This window comes from Falco peregrinus, chromosome 6 (assembly GCF_023634155.1).
Source record: "Falco peregrinus isolate bFalPer1 chromosome 6, bFalPer1.pri, whole genome shotgun sequence".
Taxonomy (NCBI): Eukaryota; Metazoa; Chordata; class Aves; order Falconiformes; family Falconidae; genus Falco; species Falco peregrinus.
In genome coordinates this window covers 25,615,330-25,638,517 of record NC_073726.1, presented here as the reverse complement: position 1 = coordinate 25,638,517, position 23,188 = coordinate 25,615,330, and the positions used below count along the sequence as shown (strand labels likewise).

The 23,188-nt window shown below is 40.4% G+C and overlaps 1 protein-coding gene across 6 annotated transcripts in view; it reads right to left on the bottom strand.

Annotated features, from left to right (window-relative positions):
* The window catches only part of SEMA3D (semaphorin 3D), a 144,180-nt gene that overhangs the window by 72,366 nt on the left and 48,626 nt on the right, over positions 1–23,188 (bottom strand). For all 6 annotated transcript variants that reach the window (XM_005240156.4, XM_055807609.1, XM_027790549.2 and 3 more), the window contains one exon: positions 8,674–8,834. In XM_005240156.4, coding sequence (XP_005240213.1) covers positions 8,674–8,834 — 161 coding nt within the window. The remainder of the gene's footprint in view (positions 1–8,673; positions 8,835–23,188) is intronic.

The window sequence follows — 23,188 nt, the reverse complement described above, 5'->3', positions numbered from 1 at the left end:
TCTAAGCAAATTACAGGCCTGTTGGTCTTATTTCATCTGTTTGTAAGGCTTCAAAACTAATTTTCAGTTAGGGAAGGAATAGCTTAAGTTTCCAGTGAAAATGAAGTATGGTGCAGAAGACAATATAACTTGGTAAAGAGCTATTATTCTACTCCAATATTGTACTTTTCTTTAATAACATAGCTGAATTGAAAACTATATTAATGCAGTAGAGCACGTCTCCACCAGTGCTCCAGTTAAGTATTTATTAAGCTGCCACATGGAAATTGATTAGCTTATCTGGCAAAAATAGACATTATTATAAGGAAAAATGGCCTGATAAGTAAAGAACTTGTGGCAGAAAGTTACTCATCAGGTTGCCCAAGAAATAGTATCAGAGCTCACCCTATTCCATATACCCTTCAGTAGCCCTGGCCAAAAACCCAGCACTCTGCAAGAACACGTGCAGATGACACAAAGCTGGGAAGCATCACTAATGCAAATAGACTGGTAATGTTACGCAGGAAGAATCAAAGGGCTCTGAAGACCAATTACAAACAGTCTGAGGGAACAGGTATAAACTGGTCATAAATAAATATAGAGTGTGGATTTTAACAAAAATAAATCTGAAGCATCAGTGTTAATGAGGTTCTGGTCTATAGCAACAACGTTGCTGAAGAAGTTGCATGAAGCATCCCACAAGGCCCCTTGCAGCAGCTTTGGACCAGGTTACGAAAGGAGTAACTGCTACACCTGGTAGCTGCTGATGATAGCAGGGAGCGAGACCAATTGACCAATGTGACTCCTTCCAGTTTCACAGTCATGCCAGCAGCAAGCACTTGAGTGTCCCACTGAGGTCGATGGCTTTCAGCAGCCCTGGGGGTTGTACCAGGACCTCTCACGTGCTTGACGCCGCACATGTGCTTCAGCACTCTGTCAGCACAGTCTCGGGCAACAAAAACCCCAAGGTGTTTTATTAGCGGTACATGTAGCACCAGCAGGATGTGTCCATTTCTGGAGTGAAGGACATGGGCTGATCAGCATGTCTCGTAACACTCACTCGCTGCATCCGTGTCCTGTGAAGGAAAGGCTTGCTTCTTTCCTATTCCAAAGGAATAAGTGGTGGTAGGAAGCACTTAGAGGAAAACACATTGATTTTAAACAGCTGCTTGATGCAGCAAGGGAAAGCCTCCTTTCTTCCCTTGTTTTATTCTATGTACTAGATATTTGTTATATTGACTTATTTTGGCTTAAGGGAAGGCAAGCAAAAAAAAAAAAATTACACTTTCCTGGACATCAAAATCTCTTTTTAAGGCCTTGTGAATCACGTAGAACATAATTCAGAAGCTTAAGCTCATTGGTATGACCGGATTCCCCATATGACAGTCCCAACTGCAGCTCCCAAAGAACAAAGCCAGACTGAGCTGTAAAGCCGTTGTCGCGCTGGCATGTGCAATAGGCTCCCCCTGAGAAACTCTCCGCCAAAACGCCCCTCCATGAGAAACTACTCCACTGCATGGAGAGGGAACAAAAAAAAAAAGGGGGTGGGGGTGGGATTCATGACTTAGCCCAATGTAACCATAAAATGGGTACAGTAAAGAGTGCAACATGATCCAAAACCACTAAAGTAAACCAGGAGACAGTCTAATCCCAGTTCTGCTATTGCCCTCCTATACGTGACAGTCAGATCTCAGTTTTCCCACCAGTAAAATGACAATAATGTGACTTGCTGCTTTTTTTTCCCCACCACCCCTGAAGAATTTGTCAATTCATAGCTGAAAAATGAAAAGCAAAGAAAAACAGATCAAGGAGCCCTGAGAAAAGATCTGGCTGTGATCCAATAAGGCTGTCACACTGTTGCATAAGACAGTATCATAAATGTCACATCCCAGTGCCACCCGAGTGGGTGCTCATGGATTGCTTCCTGAGAACTAGGACATTTGTCACTTCTGCATACTGATCCTGGGTCACTTCACTGAAAACTACTGCAAGCACTAGAAATCTATTGAATTTCCCAACAAACCCTGGATGGGATTTAACGCTTTTTTAGCAGTATTTTGCTGAAAACAGAGAGTATTTTAATTAACAGGAAAACGAGCTGATTTTAGCATAGCATGCATGTACACCAGTTGCTCTCTAAATACCGCACATCTGTTGCATTCATGTGTGTGGTATGGGAAGTCCACAGCCTGGGGAACTGGACAGATTGTTCTCGTATACAAATCCTAAGAGGAAGGCTACGCTGAGCAGTTCTTGTATCTGGAGGTCAATATTTGGAAGTCATCAGCAAACAAAGGAAGCCAATACATCTGAGTTCCTTATCTGAATTTCTCCCTGTGTTTGAAACCTAACCAGGCTGTCTTTAGAATGAGATTTCATTCACCTACTTTTCTTTTTACTGGTTTTATCAAGGTTTAGACTCTCAGGAACACTTAGAGATCCCTAGAAGCCAGAAACATATTCTTAAATCTCTTTAACATCTACCAGAGATATTCCAGCAGGTATTCCTACACCTGATGCACTAATTCCATTCCCAAAATATACATCCAGGGAGTTACCTGCTCAGAATTTCCAGCTCCAATTATAAAATTGAATCTCTGAAAGATATAATTTGATATGGCATGAGGAGGGGGAAAAGAGGATATGAGGATCGTTTCAGAGTGATTTACAACACCACGGGAAGTGCCAGCGTCAGTGTATGGCATTCTTCATTTTCACGCTGCTGTCAAATGGAGTAAAATGCCCTGGAAGTCAGAGGGAAATAACAGTTGTGTATTTGGATGCCACATTCACAGACTGTTGGTAGCTTAAACTTGGCAGGTGGCTGTTAGAGTGAAACCTCTTATTAGAACCAAATGGGCTTTTAATGTTGCATCTGTCTGAGACAAAGCAAGATTTCCACGTGCCACAGTTCTCTTCAACTGTGACCCGCACTCCAACATGACTGAAGAATTCATTACTTAGGGGTTTTCTGAAAAGTGCGTTTTCATGTGTACGTTAGGAGCACATGTGAAAGCTTAAAGAAAACTGACCAGATGCTGATTTCATTTACACTGGATTAAATCTTGAAAGTCTTTAGTGCTTTTACACTTCATTTTCCACAGTGTAACTACAGTAGACTTCTGACTACCTTCTGTTTCTCCTAAAAGGAAACTGTACACCAGGATTTTTAGGGCGAATGCATTGCTCCTGGCATGTTTTGGCATTGCTCCTGATACGTTTATTGCTTCAGAATGAAGACAAATCCTACCTTTGAAAAAGTCAAAGCCCAATACAAGCAAATATTTTCAGAGAGCAGGATACTGGCAATTCTTTATAGCTAAACACACGGGTAAAATATAAAAATTACAACGGATGTTTATAGAAACATAATTTATAGCAACAATGCAAAAGGAAATAACAGAGACACCCTCTTCCACCTCAGGCTGCTGTCATTCTGGTTACATACCGCTTTCTTCATATCTTGTCCATGTCTGTTGTTTTGTGTCTGTAAACACCGGTGAAAAGCTTCCGCCTTTTCTACGCAGGTGCCTGAATTTATCTGTCAAACAATTTCATGGACTCCGAAAGCTTTTCAGCCATTCAAAACAAGAGTGACGTAGCTCAATGGTAAGAGCTCGCCAAGGGGTGGCAAGCACACGGTTATCACCTCTACCTCTGGACGTCCCTAACCTGAAGCACCGTTACAGCTTCTCTTCATGCTCTTCTTCCAGTGCCCACTGTTGACCACCTATGGGGACAGGACACTAAAATATATGGACACCCCAGCAAAACCAGCCTTGTTTTATTGTAAATGATAGATAAGATGGTTTCTATTTCTATTAAATTTGGAAGGAAGGGAAATACTCTAAAACAGGTGGAAATGAGTGTCCTATGAACTACAACACCCAGAAAAGTTCTCTTCATTTCAAAACCAGGGCCATTTACTCCTGGGAACTCATTCCCCACGTATGGAGGGTCAAACCATGCCCCTGTCAAATCTCAGCCACACCTCAACAACTGTCTTAGAACTTTTTCTAGTCACAGAGACTAAGAACAAACCAACATGGTCCCAGATGGACTCATGACCATCCTCCACCTGTTCCACTGAGTTTGTTCTAGACTAACCCAGTCCTCATGCCCTATCTCCAGTAGTTTCCCCATGACTCTTTGGCCTTCACTGATGTTTCCTGGCAGCCTTTTTTCTTTGACAGGTTAAGGCTTCACCCACAGTCTACAGCTTTTGTCGACAGGCAGAAAGCTAAGTTCCTTTGAGTTATAGAATAAGCAGCACATATTTGTTCAGAAAGGACCAGTCTCGGTATTCATATATATCTGTGTTTCAGGGCTGCAATAAACATCTCTGACTCTGTATTCCAGAGGCTCTGGCTTGATGGCAGGAACCAACGCTTCAGTACTGGCTGAATCCCCAACTGGGTTCATTCCTAATTGAAAGCAGGCTTACAAAGACTGACAGCAGGTTTCCCAGAGCAATGAAGGTAAAATTCAGCTCCTTATCTTCAGGGTGCTGTTATACATAAGTATGCATATGTAGTCAAATACATGTTCCCCTTCCTGTAGAGGTGGGTGGGTTACAATGCAGATAATGCAGAATGATCGTAGTGCTGACATATAACCCCCCTTGGACTGCTGCTAAGCACTGGGGTTATAGAAAGGTGCAGAATTTATTTGTGGGTATTTCATAAGCACTCACCCAGCTGATGCATGTGTATGTCTATATATTCTATATATGTGTATATATATGCATATGTGGTTTTTGCTGTGAAATACAGATAAAAATCAATACAAGAGGACATTAAAGGATAAGTCACAGGGCAGCTGCAAGTGGTAAAGCCAAAAATTTAGTAGCAACAGTATGAACTAAGGATGCTCTAAGTAACAATAACTTGTGACCCCGTGCCAGTACCCACTGGGGCAGGTGAAAACAACTTGTTCCAAAGCTGCTGTTGGGGATCTGACATGTTTATCTATTTGGCCCACATGTGGCTGTGTCTTCTAGCACTGACAGCTCCTGCAGGTTGGCAGCTTTTCAAAAGCTTGTCAGCCCTTGATAGCATTCCTATTCCTGCAGAGATGGGCAGGTTGCACTGCAGATTACACGGTGATAATAGCGCTGACATGTAATGCCGCTTCCACTGTTAGCGAGCACAGGACTTGCAGAAAGGTGCACCACTTCTTTGCAGCTATTTCATAAGTGTTTACCCAGCTGGCAACATTTTGTATTTAGTATTTGTTTAGTTTAAGGAGTAAAATAAGAAAGGCTTTAGGCAAACTCACAAGAAAATTCTATGTACCAAAGTAATCCTTTCAGCAGGATCTCAGACTCCAGGATTCCTATAAAATTTCTTTACCAGCTTTTCCACCTCTCATGACATTAAACACGTTTCTTTGTACATTGTACTTCTGCTGGTCATGACAGATTCACCTTATGCCCTGATAAATGGAGGTTGCTGCTCTTTTCTGCTTTCTTTAGCTGAACATCTTTATTTTTTTCATAAGAAGTAACTGCAAATCTTCCAGTTCACAAATAGCTTGCAACACCTGTCAGGCATATAAGGATCTTTCAAGAAAAGACTGTGGCACTTGGTAACGTTATTCCTGCAATAGGAGCTAGAGGCTTCTATTCAGAACAGCTTTGCAGAAATTATATCCCTGATACAGAAAAATGATTATCCTCTGCTAAGCTTTAGCTATTTGTAGAGTGCAACCATTTTAGATTTCCACATTTGTCTTTCATTCTGGAGGAGTTTTCTATTATACTATGGTACATCCTGTTGTTTTATAATGAGGTTTGCAAGCACTGGAAACTGGATGGATTTTTTCAGGCTGCCAGCTAAGGAAGTTTTCAACCAATTACACAATAAATTGAATAAAAACTACAATGATTTAAAAAAATTGGAACTCCAAAAGAACTATTGATTTATTTCCTCAGGAAAAATATGCCAGGAAATAAAGCCATAACTTAATATATGTAAGTTAAATTAACTAATTTAGGTAAATAATTAGGTTGTAAAAAGGAAGTTATTAAATGATACGTATATGTATACATTAGAGAAGGGAGCAGGAGACAGTGCTCTGGATGTTTCTTTGAATACTATTCCAGAAATGTCTTAATATACAGCATCAGGCTCTATAATATAATCTTGCCAAGTAATTATATCCACAGATAAGAATTTTCTGAGAGTAAATTGTTGGGGACCATGACTTGGCTTTTTGAGGTATCAGTAGTTCCTAATATAACAAATATCTGAAATTGAGAGCTTTTTCTCAAGTAATCTGAACCTACCCAGCATAGAGCATTCTACAGTTCATGTTCAGTTTTGTGGTTTTTTTTAAAGAAAGGAACCCCCATACTACGCACAGTCTTACATTCTCATTTCAAAGCTCTTACACCTCTCTTACCCCCCTGCAACCTGCTGTCTTTCAACCCTTCTTTCTCAGAGTCATTAATAAACACATCACTTAGAGGCAGAAACTTAATATTCTAATCAATTACTTCTCATTTTAGCCGCTGTATATAAGAATTATTTTTTTTTCCAGATGACTCTTACTCCAGAATAGTACAAAGGACACACTTCAGACCCTTGTAGTCCCAACATGTGTGGTTTCCTCTCACCAGGAAAGCCTGGAAGCAAGCCGTCTGGCCCAGCGCCAACCCAAACCACTGTCAGTCTAAACACAGCGCCCACAAACGCTACTTTCTGACACTTCCCTGCTGCTGGAGAGCATCCTTTAGCATTGAAACCTTGTCAGTGACTGAGACTTATATACAGCCTCTTGCACAACATCCTTCATCTCATGTCTTCCCCCCCCAAAAGAGTTTCTACCAGGACAGAGGAACCAAAGAGAAACACTTATGTGATATTGTCTCATGTTACCTGTGAATTTAACTAAGAGGATAAGTTCATAAAGTTGCTGAATGGCCACAGGGATCTCAGAAATCAGCACACCAGGATGCTCTGCAGAGTTTTTCAGTCAGTTTTAGCTTTTTTAATATACTTTTCTTCAGTGTTTTGTCTGAAAAGTTAAAGATTACCTGAATGGTTAAACTAAGTAGAAGTATCTGAACCTGCAGACACTGATTTTTTTAGTCCACATGTGCAAGTTGTTATGAATTTTATTCCCTTCTTTCATATTACCACAGATATGTAGGCGTACTTTCTCTGTTCAGCTTACCAAATACACATTTTCATTCCGATACAAAGTGAGCCTCTGCTCTACAAAGTCTGTGTTGAGAGGCATCATCTGATTGTAAGCTAATTCTCCTGGCTCTGTCTGTGTTCTGCTCTTCTTGGAAAGCACAATAATCATTACGATCAGTAGTGGTTTGGCTAAAGGGAAAATTGTACCAGCTTGGATGGAAGGGCAGATCACGCAGGGTGCTACCACCTCCAGCAAGCTCTGAGCTAATCAAGCCCTGCCGAACATAACAGGAGGTGACAGCACTCAGCATCTCTCAGGAGGCAAGCAGCATCCTACAGAAATAGAAATCTGCTTTTCACACAGACAAAATTTGTCTTCTACAGAATGTCTATGTCAGAAATCAATCTGTAGTCTGAAAAATCTGCAATATGAAATATCAATGCAGTATTCTAACGAGGTGCTGTTTTTTGAGTAACCTACCGAGATGGCAGATGCAAGTTAAGTGTTCGATAAAGCATCCCAGGGAAGGAATTTCCCGAAATGCTCAGAATCTGAGTTCTAAAGAAACTGGCATTTGGAGCAATGCAGAAGCCAAAAGAAGAAATCAGATATTCAGTACTGGAACTCTTCTATACAACAACAGCAAGTGTTGCACTAAAACATGTCAGGCAAAACAGTTTTGTTACACCTGTTAAGCCCCTGTGCTGCAGTTGTATTAACTCAGGGTCAGTTACCTCTTTGGAGCTGATGGCAGAACACAGTAATTTAAAACCCCCTTCTGGTGCTTAAAGAAAATATCAAACACAGCTGAGAATTTAAATTTTCTTCAGTAAGTAGCATATCTGGAACAAGCAGGCAAGCAGTTTTCACGTGTGTTCCTGCACAAGCATCTGTTTTTTACATGTAGCAGTCAGTTGTGCTTACAAAAGCTCCAGTTCATAATTTCTGCTATAAATACTGAAGCCAAAATTACCATCCTATTATCTGGAGCTAATACATTGTCACAGGGTATGGGCAAGGTAGTGCAGGAGATTCCAGTGGAAGCTCCTCCTATCACTAGTAATTCTAGATATTAATACAAATGTTAATATTGAAATCACCACTAACATCTTTTACTGTAATTTAAACCATCTGCTCTGTTTAATATCACAGTAATCCCAATGATGCCAGGAAGCAAAGAAAGAGCTGTCTTCGGTTCCCTTCTTTCAAATGCTTTTATTTGAGGAGGGTGATCATGATCAGAGAAATTAAGAAGCACACACTCTGAGCTGCATTTTTGCCTATTTGCTGGTATTTTGATGCTACTTTCATGCACTGCAAGGCTCCTCCAGGTAGCTGACCTCTTGTAGGACATCAGTCTCACAGGACATCACATAGCATGAGAAATTTAATTGACTAAGATAATCTGTATAATTCTGGGAGGTGAGATTATCAAATCCTGGTATACAGCACTGCACAACAAACCTGCCAGTTGCCCAGTGAAGGGGGGTGGGGGTAGAAAAAGGAACAAAACTGCACTTATGAGATGAACTCTGTGTAAAACAAACTGACCTTTTTCACATTTTTGTTTAAATCAACCAAGTTGAGCAGGAAGATGTGGTCTTTAGCCCCGATTAGCAGCCGGCCCCTCTCCTCATCTAGCAGCAGGGTTCGAAAATCAAGCCCCTCTGTTGAGCCCAGGAATGGGATGCAGCTGTTTGAAAGCAGCAAGTCTGTGGGAAAACGAAGAAAATCTTTATAATCAAAATGTTTACATATGACTCATTGGTGTCTTTTATAAATATATGCAACCAGCATGGAGTATGCCGGTGAGATAACTGCAGTCTTAGAGATGTCTTTCCAGGGTCATAATACAGTTCCTATTAAACTTGGGGATCTTTGAGTTTTTTATACTTCCAAATTGGGTAATATTTCCTTTCACAATACATTCTTCTGTATGAAATTTTCATAATAAATTAACTTTATGACAATAATTCAGAAAATCAGCAAATATTAGGAAAAAAAGAAAGATCATTGCAAAATACATGTTATATCTTTCCTTTGTTGTAAGAAAATGAATGTATGTTTGTATCATCATACTATTAGATACACACGATCAAGGATTAATATCTCACCATATTTGGTGCTCTACATATAAAGCAGCAATGAAGGTCAATGCCAGCAAAGAATATTTAGGAGTAGGAAACAGTGGTTACATGTGGCAGGCATTGTAGACCCATAAAATGGTTTGAGTTGGAAGGGATGTTTGACAACCCAGTCCATCCCCCTGCCATGGGCAGGGACACCTCCCACCAGCCCAGGTTGCTCCAAGCCCCGTCCAACCTGGCCCTGAGCACCCCCAGGGATGGGGCACCCACAGCTGCTCTGGGCAGCCTCTGCCAGTGCCTTATCACCCTCATCATAGAAAAATTCTTTACATCCAATTTCAATCTACCATCATCCAGTTTATCCTGTCACTACAGACCCTGGTAAAAAGTATTTCTCCTTCTTTCCTATAAGCTCCCTTTAAGCACTGAAAGGCTGCAATAAAAGGTCTCCCTGAAGATTTCTCTTCTCCAGGCTGAACAACCCCAACTCTCCCAGCCTTTCCTCACAAGAGCGGTGCTCCAGCCCTCTGACCATTTTTATGGCCTCCTCTGGACCAAATAGAAGGGGAGAATCTACTGGCCATGCTTCTTTTGATACAGCCCAGGATACGGTTGGTTTCCTGGGTTGCAAGCACACATTGCTGGCTCACATCCCACTTTTCATCCAGCAGCATCCCCAAGTCCTTCTCTGCAGTGCAGCTCTCAAGCCGTTCATCACCCAGCCTGTTGTTGATATTGAGGACTGCTACAACCCAGGTGCAGGACCTTGCACATGGTTCACATGGGCCTCCTCCTCCAGGCTGTCAATGGACCTTCAAAGATCATTTAGTCCAACTAAATGAGTATAGTATCCCTTCCCTCAAGTGTATCAACTGCACCATTCAGCTTGGTGACAGAGCACTCAATCCCACTATGTCATTGATGAAGATATTAATTAATATTGATCCCAGTACAGACCTTCGAAGGATACCGCTCAAATGATTTCCACTGGGATGATAAGCCACATATGAAGTTGAGAAGAACTGGAAGGAGGTAACAACCATAAGGTGTATAGAAAATTTATTACAAGGTTCAGTTTACCCATTGTCTAATATTAAGTTCTGGTGGCAGTATAGATAATTGCTACAACTAATTTTTCAGTTACTGTCAGCTCAATTGAGAATTGAGATCTGAATCAACAGCCATTAGCAGAAGTAAATCTCTAGAGCATAGGATTCAATGAAAGCAATACAGAGGCACGTGAAGGGGAGCATCCAGTAGCAGCACCTCTAAAACCCTGATGTCTTTATTTGCCTTACAGACGTGGCAATAGGTGGCTGTTCCTGCATCCTTGCCCCCTCTGCAGAGAAAGTTTTCCCTATAAAAAGCACAAATTTCACACTTTTTACTGTGTTTTAATAGTGGCTTCCAATCTCTTTCAAAAGGTAACAAAGAAAAACATATTTCTCTATGAAATTAATGAAAGAATCTATGCTTCTCTTATAAAAAAAGCTAAAAGACTGTAAAGTAGAAAGTCTGTAACCTTTTTCTTAATGAATACTCTGTGGATGTAATTCTGGATGAGGACACAAACAACATATAGAAGAGAGCACACAGGGAGTTTAGTCTTGTTGGGTAGCCATTAATTTGGGGACAACGAAAATAAATGTGAATCAATTCTTCCACGAGCAAACTTTCCAAGCTAAACTATTCAGAAATCTTCAGACAGAAAGGCAAATCCTGTATTTAATTGAACATAAAATTGAGGGTATTTCCACATTCCTGGCACTGGATGGACAGCGTAGCCTTCCTGCTAGAGAAGCCAGACATAAAGCACAAGTTATTTACACTGCCTAAGCATGATGAAAATCAGGGCCGGTGTTTTGCAGAGTAACTCCTGAGCAAAATAAAGAGAAAAAAAAAACCAAACCAACTTTTTTCTCCAAGGTGTCTCATAAAACATGTAACAGGCAAAACAAAGATTAAGTCCTGTTGTTGGCTAATAAACAGCACTGTGGGAAAAAATTATTATTAATCTGACTACCTGGTATATAATTATGACAATTATTTTTTGGCTCAGACACTTCTACTTAAGCTCATGTGGTTTCGTCTGGCTCACTGCTGAATGTTGTTATGGTACAGTCTGAAAACAAATTGTCTTGTATTGCAGCTACTATTCCCCTAGGTGAGATATATTTGGCAGTGCTTTGAAAAAAAAAAAATCTTACTTCACATTGAAAAAATAAATCCAACATTAAGCACTACACTGCTTTACACCAGTACTGTCCTTTCTCACAAATCTTTTGTGAAGACAAAGATGTCACGCTTGGGTTGGTTTGTTTGTTTTTTTCCCCCAATTTAGTGATAATTTAAAAGATCTGGTTATTAACTGACAGCAAGATCACTTAGGAACAACTGGTTAGCATGGTACGTTACAAAAACCCATAGCCCAATCCAGACTGCTTACACTGGAGCTGGCTGATGAATAGCCAAGCCAGTTTGAAAAATTTTACAAAGGAAAAAGAAAAGCCTTCTAAACACAGGATTTCTGAAGCTTAGCTCCCTCCACTAGTATGTTTTCACCCCACAAAAAATAAAGATGTACTCCTGACACTCGTTACTGGGTTCTGTGTTACAGGACAGTCACTTCTAGCAGAATTCTGTTATTTCTGTGTGATGTCCATGTGTCGTCACCAAACGTCATACTCTGAACAGACCTCCTCCCTTGTTTTTTTCTGACTGGAAATTCTAGGTACTGGATATGATGGAGCTGTTTATTGGGAAAGAGTTCTCTGGTGCTGATCACAGCGGGAGGTTTTAGCTCCCTTGAGTTACTCAAATTCTTCTGGGCTGATCTCTGTAATACTGTTTATCAGCCAAGCATTGCTGGAGTACATCGTTCTCTTCTCCACCCATGACATAAGACCTGGCTGCATTACTAGATTATCTGATCCACTGTACATAAAAAATGCTTTATAATTACTGTGGTCTAGATTAAATCTCTATTTAACAGTTCCGTATCCCAATTAATACAGAAGATGGAAGGAGGAAGAGGAATAGAGGATCACAATATCTAGTAATTAATCATGCACAGGCATTAACAGGAGAGATTAATGAATCTCACAGGCTACTGTATTTCAGCAATCCATATCACCCTCCGTGCTTTTTAAATCTCTTCTGATGACAAGCTCTCAGTCGTATCACAGTGCTGTAGGACATGAGTAACTCAGATGCAGAATATGAGGGGAAATTCCTTCTTGTCTCAATGCCATCAGAATTTGATCTGAGTGAGGTTAAATGATAACGTTCGTGCAAATGCTCTAAAGCACTTTCATTGCCCAGTCATGCAGCCCATGGGCCTTTGCAAGGATGTCACTTGCCAAAATACGTAAACCCAATTCTCCACATACCTGAAAGGAGATGACTGAGACTGGTCCCACTTCCCATTTCATTCTTATTTGGAAGGAATGCGCTCTGTAGGACCATCCCCAAGGGACATACGTCATCTTTCTCTTAACACCTCTTCTATTTCTCAGTAAAGAACCACATAGGACAGCTACAACAGGGAGGGGAAAAGCTGTCTCAGGGCTGAGACACCCAAGTAGGAATGAGCCCTGCCTGGTGCCTTGTACAGTCATTTGTTTCACTGCATCATAAGGAAAACATCTGTAAAACATTCCAGATGGAAATGACAGCATTGCACACTGGTTTGTTACTGACACAAACGACAACACAAGCTGTAAAGTGGTGAAGAATCATGTTCGGCCAGTTATTTACTAACTATTGAAAAGAGCTTGGAAATAAGACTCTGAATGCGGCCACTGATATGATTAAAATTGAAACATGACCTAATAAAATTTGTCAAGTAAACACTAACAGAGAACTGATTAAATTACAGCCAAATTAATCATTGTTCTCACTCCATAAAAGCAAAACAATCCAATCTTATGGGTTGAAATTGCCTTTCACAGCAAGATATATTTAATATCACAAAGGCTATTACACTGCAAAAATTTATTATGAAAAGCACATTTGCCCAATGGTTTTCAAACTTAGAGCTTATAGAAAGCCATTGATTTGAATCACTGCATCTCTGTAGCCACGTTAATATAGAAACAACATTCTCATAATGGACAGACACGAAGTTAATTGCAGGGATGGTCTTTCATGAGTACATGCGCAGCACTCCATTTATAGTATTTGCTGTTTTACTGAAAATTAAGTACTTGTTTCCAGTCTGTAAATTAAATGAATATTCAGCAACTCCCTTTCTGGGTTAATATTTCACTGTTGAGTGATAGAAGCTGGAATAATGACTTTTTTACTCATTTACAAAAGTATCTCAGTGGACTTGGCTCACAACAGCGTGATCATTGCTTACTTAAATAATCTCCAGCAGCAGAGACATAGCATAAAAGCTTTGAATGAAAAGATGCCATTCTGTTCTAATAATATGTATTTAAATTTATACAGTGTATTTCGACTTTTTAACCCGAAGTCACATATGTGCTGACTGTGCTGCCATTCCTCAACTCCAGCATGGTATAAGCTTACTGCAATCTGGAACCACTTGGTCAAGACCCAGAACTGCCTTTGTGGCCAGTTACAAACATTTTCCCGATGACAGGCCACGCCTAAATTGGCAGAAAGGGAAGTCCTCAACCTGCTTCAAAACAGCTACATCTAATGACACCTTTGAAGGACTCCAAATTTAAAGGCTGTATATTTATGTAATTTTCATATACAGTAAAAATAAGACATCACATAGTTTTTCTCACATGCTGAAAAATAACCGTGACAATTTACACAGGTGTTGTGTGAATCCTCAACTGCGATTTTGAGATAAGGAATTGTCAATATAGCATGAATACAGCAATTTACTTAATTCCTAGAGTATTCTGAGTTTAAAAGATTCAAGATTGACCCCACACATATTTGTATGAAGGCAAAGAGAATAGGTCCAGTCTATCACCAATCTCTACTACATATTACAAGAAGCAAGTTATATTCCATTTAGCTGCATCTCACCATGGACAACGATGATTTGTTGTGCATGCCATGTGGCTCTCATTGCTACACAACTAATTTTATTTGGCCCAGAGGAAAACCTCAAATTCAAGGCACAGAAGGGCCTTTCCAAAAGGATATGGATTATTGGGAACAGAGAAACATGATTTCTTCTTGTCACAATATTGTGTAAAAATCTTGGTTCTCTTCCTGAGTAGTTCCCCAAACCACCTTGTACTCTACCACATATTTGGGGGTTAGGTACTTCTGTTCCTTTTTTAGGATTTAATTGTTCTCCAGAAGGGTGTTACAGCCTAGGAAGGTGACAACTTTTTTTCTAAAGATTGATCCAAATTTCAGAAACAGTCTACTGCTGGATTTCAGGAACTTTCTGGGTGTCTTCGCTTTTTGTTCCAGGGACTTTTATGGGCCTGCTCAGCCATCAACCAACTTCCCATTTCCCACATCTCTGTTTGCAACTACTTACTGATGGATGTCAAATCTATCAACATATACAACACAGAAAATCATGTTAATAAAGTAGTTCTATTATGCATTGCACTATGCTTCTCAAACCATCATTGCAGACAAAGGTAACTGAGCAACAACTCTCTCTGCAGAACTGTGAAGCTTTTTTTTAAAAAAAAAAACCACCACCACCTCTCATCAGGAGAGTACAGATCATTTTATCTTCAGATAACCTTCACAATGACTACTTCACCCATAATGAGAAGAAAAAAAAATATGCTGTGGGACCTGATTCTCTTTCATATCAGTAAAGCTCACTTGAAATAAGTGCTTCTGCAAGATGAGAACTGAGACTACTGCAGATTATTTAGTTCATCTGTTTCAGAGCTAGGGGTTATAATCAATCTATGGTCCCATCTTTGTCTGACTCAGTGTTTTTTAAATCCTCAAAAAGGGTAATACTGTAAAACAAAACAGGTAGCTGCTTACCACCCAAAGCACACCCAGTTAAAGCATGAACTAAAAAATGCACACTTATGTTTATGGAAGTATGTTTTAGTTGTGTTTTAACTGCAAATACATTTGACTGGCGAAACAGCTGCACAAATAACTTGTAAAGTGTTATTATTGCAGAGATGATTAAAAGCTGCTTTGTGACTACATGTTATCAGTGAAAAAATGCAAAAGCCCAATTCACAAACTTCACAGAGCCAAACCAAATAATTAACTTCAGACAGCAAAACTCAAAACGTATCTGAGTGAAACATTTGTTTATCTGAAGAAGACCTAAGACTGCACAGGTTCCCTTTTCCTAAGTAGTTTATCTTTCTTGCAAAACTGCCAAAGTAAGCAAACTCACTGTTGTTTCCAAAGCAAAATTAAACCACCTTTTTTTAAAAAAAAGTGATACTGTGGATATTTAAACAATATGCAGTACAACTGTAACTCAGTATAAATGATTGGCAAAAGTATGATCTTTGGTAACACGTAGACAATTGTTGGTATCTCAACACACATACCTGTCAGGCATCCCTGCCTGGCACAATGATAGACTTAAATAGTACCAAATGTCCTCTTTAAATTAGAGGCAGAACATGCAAACAAGCGACCCATCACCTCTCTTTCATAATTTTCAATTGTCAGGGCCAAACTTACTTACCTTCCATCCCTTCACCTCTCACAGACCCTCAGTCTGTGTAATCAGTAAATAATCTGAGTCATTTTACTGAAATCTGCTTTCTTACACTTCAGCTTTAATTTAAATTCTCTTCAAAGTATGTATTCTCCCAATAGCAAGAGGATATTAAGAGCATAAAACTTCTTCCTTATATCTTGCAAAGCAAAACTTTAGTCCATTATTGAAATCAGAAGCCAGTTTTCTTCACAACTATATAGACAAGGAACTGTCAACTTAACCAGAGACCACCTTCTAACCCCACCTTTTAAAATTATCTTCCATCAACCTGAGCATCAAAACTTGAGATAAATCCTCTGCCCTGTTCTGAGGAAGATGGCTTATAAACTCACCTATTCCTAAAGCCATTCTGAACATCCACATTACTAGAGCCGTAATAGCAAATAACCTATAAATTTACCAACCCTAGGAAAAAACAGCTTTAAATAAATTCTACCATTCCCACTCTCCTGAGTTAGGATTTCAATTTTTAGATATCTTAGAGCAACTCAAAAGAAAGCAATTTCAATCATGCCCTGGTTAAATATTTCCCAAACTCTTGTCCCTCCCAATTTATCAGCCAATCAATTACAGGGAAAACAAGAGAGTGATGATAGGCTTCAGGTGGAAATAATGGCAAAATCCTCTTTAACTGGCTAGCTTGAAAAAGATGAGTTAAACTCACTGATTGTCAGTCAGTTTTACTGCTCTAACCAGCCTACTACCTCATCCCATAAACGTTCCATTTACCTCAAGGTGCATACCCATATGACCTGCCATCAGAAAGACACGAATGTTATGATAGACATAACCACGGGGAATGAAGTGTGGAGATCAGTCCACACTCTGAGGAACAGGCAACCTAAGCAAAATGCCCTGGTGATAGGCTGTGCCTAGAGACGCGCAGCATCAAACCCATCTCAGGGATTGGAGGCTTGCGGTAACTTGCATGAATGAACACGCGCTGCTCTGCAGGGGTAGACTCATCCTTTCCTGCCTGGAAAAAGTGTGTTGCACTCTGTAAGTACGTTCAGGTGTTAAAAATGTAACATGGTGATTGTATTTGGCACTGTAAGGTACACAGTTCTTCCTTTGTCGAAGTATGGTTTGTAAAATTACATGCAGTGCTATCCCTCCTTTCTAAATAAATTACTGTCATTATCTTGCACTTGCCTTCAAAATAGTACAAACCCTTCATTTCAGACTTTCTTCAGAATGATGCAAAAATGGCTGGAGTATTTTCAAGCATCTGTACCTGCAATTTTCAGCTGAATACATCTTCTGAGAAACTTCTGAGAACCTGATATTCTCTGGGGATGCACCCAGCACCCTGAGGACAGACAGAGGAGCTGTTTGCTGCATCTCACAGCCCACGTATCTGTGGCCTGATAAAACAGCAGGCTGTGCCATTGCTTCTGCCCGTACTATCTGGTAGCAGCTGTACAGAACATGACCTATTTTTAAATCCTTACTCAGCTTTTACTTTGCCGATGACATTACAGCCTTAGGAAGTCAGATAAGTGGACTTTGTTTCACACTTGGAGCAAATGAGAATTTTACTGTGGATTTCAGTGTCCAGGATTTAAAGTGCACAGAGTTTTCTCAAGTAAATCCGGGCTAGAACAGGCTATAGGAACCTGGATTTGGGCTCAGTAGCAGGTCTGACACTACCAATGGCTGTTGACAGATCTCTCTGGCAGCCTGACTCACTTTATTTAAACCTGCTTTCTCAGACTATGCATGTGACTTCAGGAATTGCTCCATTGCGCCTACAGCCATCCTATATGAAAGAAACTGCTTTCAAAATGGTCAGATATCTTAATAATACTTGTGCTTTAACATTTTTCTCACCAGATTCAAATGTATTTGCCAGCTTCCTCATGAGTGTCCTGTTCATAACAAAGTAGACAAGGCTTTTGTGCTAAAAGATGAGAGACCTTGAACTGCAGTGGCATGAAGAATTCTGTTTAATAACAGTGTCAGATGGCATGGGCCTGGAAAACAGATTAATATTGATACTAACAGGCTTAGGATACAGAGCAGTACGAGCTATTCCTGAAGAAGGTGAGTTGTCAGTGCAAAGGACAGCTAATGCCAAACAAACATTTACTTGCTCAGTTGTTTTATTAGTACCTCTGTTTTCAAGACTTAAAAGAACAGCTTAAAAGAAATCCAGCTTTGTTGACTATCATTGCTATTATTGAAAACTGTGATTTCCATACTAGTGTAATTACGTACTACATACCAGTTGTAACAAGTGTCTGTGAGCAACACAGATTTTTATGGAAGCATTCACTAGCTGTACATGCCAGCCTTCCCCTCCTTCTTCATGCTCTACAGACACACAGACACACACCCTACTTGCACTTGCACCAAGTCCCAGAGCCAGACCCTCGGTTTAGCCACTGGAACCTGCAATAATTTTATCAGTTGAGGTTCTAGCCCTGAGTGTATAGCAAGAAGCTATGGGGGCCATTTGTCTCTCCGACTCCAAGCATTGGACCAGAGCCCACACAAGCTGTATGGTCAGGCTGTAAAGCTAAATAAAATTCAGACACAAAGTCCTAACTACTAACAGCATATGTCCTTGCCAAAGGGGCTGATGAGAGCTGGAGCTGGTGCAAGAGAAAGGCCCAGTCAGTGCATCTGGGAGCAGCTGATGGAGGAAAGAAGTACATATGTGCGTTTGGGGGGAAGGGAGCAGCAAGGGAGATGTCCTCCTTCCAGAAGCAGCACATTATGTTGGCTCAGCAGCCATGAAACCACTGTCTGAGAGCCTGTAATATCTCTTAAGTCCTGATTATCCTTCAACAGACCTTCCCACAGTTTCTCTGAGGGCAAGGAAATCTCCTCGTAACTGGCCTTGAGAAGCTCCTCTGGTTTCTTGACTCAACCAAGACAGGCCCAGATGGTTGGGGAGGCAGAGCAGGTACAGTAAAGGAGGTGAAACCTGTTCTGGGAAACAATAACCAGCTCCCCAGTCTGACTTGCTGCCCAGGGCGCAAAGGCAGCATTTGGCAGGGCTGAAGGGGCTGCAGCAGGAGGAGTGCCTGCACAGGAAAGGAGGCAACGGGCCGGGACCTCTACAAGCAGATTTACCTGCCAGTGGAACAGATATTTCCGCTGCTGGCAGCAAACCTGCTTTAGGAGGTTGCTGCTTGCTTTCCCCACACATAACTGCTTGTTCCTGTCCCCACAGGGGGGTTCCCTTTCTGGCATGGGCCAGATAATCTTTCTTTCCCATGCTCTGAATGAGGAAGGAGAACCTATATAATGACAGTGGCATTAATATTGTAGGTGTTTCTTCAGTCGTGACTGCTGGTTGAGTTCACAAGGCAAAACTAATAGCCCTGCTCTAAATTGCTACAGAAGTGCAGTATGAAGATGCAATTGCTATAGGAAAGCACCGGTTAAGTCAGTCATCATCTGGGGTAGCTGCACAGGACAGAGATTTTTTTAAGAAGCTGTGAGTTGAATGCAGATAATGATTGTTTTCACAAAACTTCAAAGATTTTTCTCCTTTTATTCTTTTTCCAGTTTTCTGGATATATTTCACTTGATTAAAAAGCAAGCAAGCGTAGCAAACTCGATTAGCTAATGTGAACGTAGGTTTTCAAAATAGTTTTGCACTGGCAATAGCAAAGGACCCCTTCCAGTAATGAAAATAAACCCAACTGATGTTATAATAGCTTGGACTAGCATAATATTCTCCTATGGTAAAGTGAAATCTCATTATCAGTTACACTTTCTGCTATTGACAGGAGTTTTCTTATGAAGCCATTGAAACAAGAGGTCATCAAATGTTTGTAGTGATTCCCTTTGATGTTAGTTGTGTAGGAGTTGTGCCTAGCAACTTCCATCAGATTCAGTCCCATGTGCAGCTGTGCAGGTGGACCCAGTATCTGCCTTGTAGACTTAGGCAATAGGACCGTACTAACTAAAAGTTACAGGGCAAAGGATATCAGAGATGTGCATCTGCACACACCGTATTACCATCTTATGTGCACCATCATACTACCTCCTGTCAATTATTAGTATATAGGCATAAGGTATTACTTAATATTGGAGGGTGATATTTTTTATTATTGATATTTATATTTATTTATCCATTGGGGGGCACCAGTGGGTGTCATATAGGGTGCTGTTGTGATACATATCTAGTGAGAAATACTTTTCAAAGAAATCCAGGGTGCATGGGTGATGCAGTTTTAAAGTTATCCCAAAGCTGTCAGATAAACTGAATATATAATTTCAGTGTCTTCAGTAACCTCAGCCGTCAAACTCTAAGGTACAGAACGGTTTACTTCTCTGTGACAGGCAGAGTTTGGATCACAAAGGAGAGCACCTGTTTTCCCAAATTAGTGGGAAAAAAGGTACCTTTGTCACTCCCCCTCCCTTGTCTAAACACCCCTATCAACCACAGCTAGCCAACCCCTCTGATTTCCCTCATAGTCCTCTGGCATGATAAATAAAATTTTGTCTCTGTCTCTTTCTGCTGTCTCTGTGTATTTATCTCCAAAGGACTTTGACTACAGAACAGACCTCCCCTGCACCCCTCGGCCCTTCTCTGAGGAACTCATCTATAAATGGAACAGCAGAAATGGGGAGGGAGGAAAGGGAAATAGGATGTGACTCAAGGACCTGCGCCGCAACCACAGATGTCCACTGCTAGGCACACGCTGACGTCAAGAGGATCGTGCCCTCAAATTAGTGCATAGACAGAGAATGAGGTTGGGATCTTTGAAACTACTTCGAATTGGGTTTGCTTTGCAAATGTATTTAGTAAAAGTGCAATTTGAGAAATATTTTTGAAAGTACCCTCTTCGAAGCTGATGCTACTGATCATGTATCTTTCCCACATTCTTCTCCTAAGGAGACAGTTTTCCGTGTTGTCTCATTCTCCTTTTCACAAGGGACCAATCATTCTTCCCAAAGCCTTACATTTTTATTTTTCCTTTCTCATCTTCTGGGATTTAATCAGGTGAACATTCAGCAGAATAGTTTGGTGTTTTGTGAACACAATCCTTTCTATCTCCAATTGAGGCCCTTTTGTGATCTCAAAAAAAGAAAACTGTTGTGAGCTACAGGCTGTTTACGCTGTTAAGAGGTTGATACAGGTCAGTTCTCTAAGGTTATTCTTAGTTCAACTGCTATGTAAACTGCTGATGTCACTGACTGGAGGCTGCTCTCCAGGACATTATATATATGGTAATTATATGACAGAAAATGCAACATATAGTTGGATCTGACCTCCAAGTTCACTAGTTTAAAAAAGGAAAATAATGTTTGTAAGAAAGTTGCTGGTTTTCATGTTACTAAAATGTAATAAATGCCTTCAAGTTTATACTTAGTCTACAGCATATACAAGAGTCTTTCCTCACATGGACAGCAATGCTCATCCATCTTCAACCCAGGGTACATTTTAAGTCTCAATGTGCACTGCCTGCAGAAAGCACTTTTGAGACAAAACAGGCAAAAATCTATTTTATAACTAGAAAATCACCTGAAACTAGGACCTTAACTCTCACATAAACCTTTTATGTTACTCTACAGAGGAACCTGAGAGAGATTTTTCTGAGAAATCGCAGATCAGAAAAAAAACCCACATCAAATGAGACAAGGTGTTCAAGAAAAGCCGTGCTTCCTCACTCAGCACATCTTCCTTGATCTTCATGGACATTCAGAATTACAGCTGCTGATATTACCACAAAAGCATGCTTTTACTGATCTTTCTTCTTCTTCCTGCAGAGCAAGCACAGCTGCTGAGCTGCAAGCTCATTTCTAGGCTTTTTCATCCATCACCAATTTACCATATTCCAACCATTCATAGTTGTGCAACACCCCCAATGTGGTACTGGGATGACCACAATGTCACGGACAGTTTAAATGAGACTCATGGAGCTATGCAATTGTAACTATATTTTACATGCACCATTAAACAATGCATGACATGGAAATAAGATAGGTTTACTGAAACAGAACAAACTAACTGCTCTGATGCAACAGTTAAGCATCTCTTCAGTTACAAAATGAAAGAGGTTTAAAGCAGAAAGTATTTAGAAAGAAGGATGCTTGAGGTTGCAAAGTAGCATGTTCAAAGGATAATGTTTAGGGCACTAAGGAAATGTACTAATCCAGTCAAGTTTTCAAAAGAATTCCTGACACCAAAATGTTATCCTCTGTTCGTTTTTTTACCATGTTGTAAGAATGGATCACTTAGAGTGAAGGAAATCATTTATGGAAAACGCTGCATGAAGCTAAACAATGCACAAACGTGGCTAATTTCCATGTGAAGCTGATGATTTAGCATTGTCACCCTTCAACAGAGGAGACAGAATTGCTTGTCTTTAGTTTACTTACTTAAGATGAAAAAAGCGAGGAGTGGAAACATGATCCTACTTCAATTTACTTCAGTGGCAAAACTCTTGCCGTGACTTTAGTGGGAGTGAGGCTGCATCTTAATTCATTCAATATGAAGAAGAAAAAAATCAGCTGAGAATAATGTTCTTGTTTATTAGATTTAGGTGGCTGCCATAGCTGTTTTTAACAGTGTTAAGTAAGTCCTGTTTTAAAAGCCAAAGGCTACCTTCAGTCTTGCCTTTTCCTGTGTGCTGTATCACAATGCAGGAACCTGGTCCTCTGACCGAATCAGCACTGGTCACAGCCAGAGCGATGCTTTTGGGGCATGGCTGCATCCCTGCATGGGAATGATACGTGTCTGTGGATGTCAACATGGATATGTCACAAGTGACAATGTCCAGATCTGGGCTGGGACATATACCCGCAGCCAAGAAAGCAGGGTACACACTTTTGTAATATAAATGTATTCTTTTGAGTGCACAGACTACCAAGATTTCCATGGAAAGCAACAAAGTAAAGGAAATCAATAGGCTTATATTTTCATTTAGGAGTTTGTATTTCTAATGGAAAATTTTAGGATAGCCACAAATTGAAAAAGGTTGAAATTTATTTTGGTTTTGGTTTTTTTTTTTTCCCTAGATGGCAATCGACCTTCTGGTCTGGTTATTCTCTGCATCTGCCTATAATGCAAAACCTAGAAATGCTTACCAAAAAAACTGTGTAAAGATACCTGTCAATAAATTGGCAAAGACTACTACCCAAAAGATAGAAGACTCTCTACCCTGTATGAATTATACACACTCGTGTGTATGGATTATGACACAGGCCCTTCCATTCTTCAGTAACAGAACTGCTGCTGCCTCATAAGTGACATCATAGGATGAGACTGGTAGACAAAAACCTTCTGCATTTGCTGCAGAGGTTTGAGTGAGGATGCTAAATGAGGTAGCAGACAATGAGGATGTGCTGCTTGGGGAAGATGAATGTCACT